The 1,562-nt window shown below is 59.3% G+C and overlaps 1 protein-coding gene across 1 annotated transcript in view; it reads left to right on the top strand.

Moving 5' to 3' along the window:
• Positions 1 to 252: 252 nt before the first annotated feature.
• The window catches only part of TMEM214 (transmembrane protein 214), a 13,254-nt gene continuing 11,944 nt past the window's right edge, over positions 253 to 1,562 (top strand). Inside the window, exon 1 of the mRNA XM_026867585.1 lies at positions 253 to 270. Coding sequence (XP_026723386.1) covers positions 253 to 270 — 18 coding nt within the window. The remainder of the gene's footprint in view (positions 271 to 1,562) is intronic.

Raw genomic sequence — 1,562 nt, 5'->3', positions numbered from 1 at the left:
CACAGTGGTCGCTAGCTGATGGAAAAGGAACAAGCTTTAGAAAACTGTTTTCTCTTAGGATATTATTACTAGCAGGAATAATTAATAAATAGATATTGTTTTATAGGTTTAATAGAGCACAGGTGCTCTAGGAACAACACTGACAGTTTAAGCAACTTAGAAAGGCTCGGCCATGAAAAGCTCGACATAGATTAAATATCTGTTAAATAGAACATTTTGAGTGTTTTCTCAGGAGTTTGGAAGTGAATTATGATGAAGGTTCTTCAGAAGGTGAGTAACCGTGACGAGGGAAGGCTGCGTCAGTGGGCAGCGGTGTCCGACGAGGGCGTGGAATGGAACGGGTAGAACCAGTGGCAACTGGGGAATCCAGTGGGATTTTGAAAACTGGTGATGAACTGAGAGCTGAAAGCTCCTGGAAAACCCCCGAAACCTCTTTGTGTTGTGGGTCAGATCGTATCTAGAGGCGCTTTCTGGGAGCTGCGGCCGCTCCCTGAGGGACATGCCCCTGGTCTGGGGGGATCCTCTACCAGCTGAGCTCTCAGAGCAGGCGCGCTGCAGTGAAGCCCAGGTGCCTCCTTCCTAAACCAGCAGAATCGCCCTCCCCAGAACAGGGTCCCTGTGTCTCTGTTCCAGCCCCCCCTTATCGTACTTTTCCTATTCCAGGGGTTGCCCAAGTGCCTGCTGAAGGCCCAGAGTCTCCTCCCAGGGATTTTTCTGTCGGGAGCTCGACGAGCGTTTCGGTCCCACCCAAACAGACAAAGGGACCTCAGGAACCACCTGAGGCTCAGGAGTCCTTGAGAAACAAGGGAAGCAAAGCACAAGCAAAGCTCCCAGACATCCCTGATCATTGTCAGGAATTCATTCTTTTGAGCCCTCTCACCTCCGCGGCGTGGGGAGCCCTGAGCAGCGTCCCAGGGCATCCACTGCCAGGGCTCGGAGGGGCCAAGGGCCACCTACAAAATCCCAGGAAGGAGCCGGCGATGCCGGGGCCATTCCAGGGCATCCTGAGCCCTGTGGGAGAGCGGCTGGACCGAGCAGGGGCCTCCCCGCGGGGCTGGGCGGGATGAGACCGCAAGAGGGTCACAGAGCCCCAGGGCACGCCCCGGGGGAATCGGTAAAGGCCAGAGCTCGGCTGCAGCCGACACCGGCCGGTGCTGGGTCAGGCAAAAAAGGGCTTTTGTAGGTAAGTCTATCAGCAGAGGCCGAAAGGAAACGCGGGGCTGGTGCGTGTTGGAGGTGCTCACCTGGGCGGCGGCGACGGGAAAACACGGAGGCGTTCGGTGCTCCCGGGCCTCAGCCCCGAGCAGCACTGACAGACCCTGGGCCGCACCGACCCTGCCTTGGGCCGCTGGTGCGCGAGCCGGGACTTGCCCTCTGTGGCCGCGGAAGTTACCGGGGACCAGCGGCCTCGGCCGAAGGATCACAAGTCCCCGGGGCGGGTGGGACTCGCCCCGGAGGGCTGGAGGCGCTGGCGGGCGCGGCGGCAGGAGCCCTGAGCATCGTGTGCCAAAGGGCCGGGCACGCCGGGGAGCCCCCGCGGGCAGGCGCTGCCAACGTGACAC

This window comes from Athene cunicularia, unplaced genomic scaffold, assembly GCF_003259725.1.
Source record: "Athene cunicularia isolate RWA unplaced genomic scaffold, athCun1 SCF_83, whole genome shotgun sequence".
Taxonomy (NCBI): Eukaryota; Metazoa; Chordata; class Aves; order Strigiformes; family Strigidae; genus Athene; species Athene cunicularia.
The sequence above is the reverse complement of the archived record's forward strand: the minus strand, read 5'-3'. Positions and strand labels throughout refer to the sequence as shown.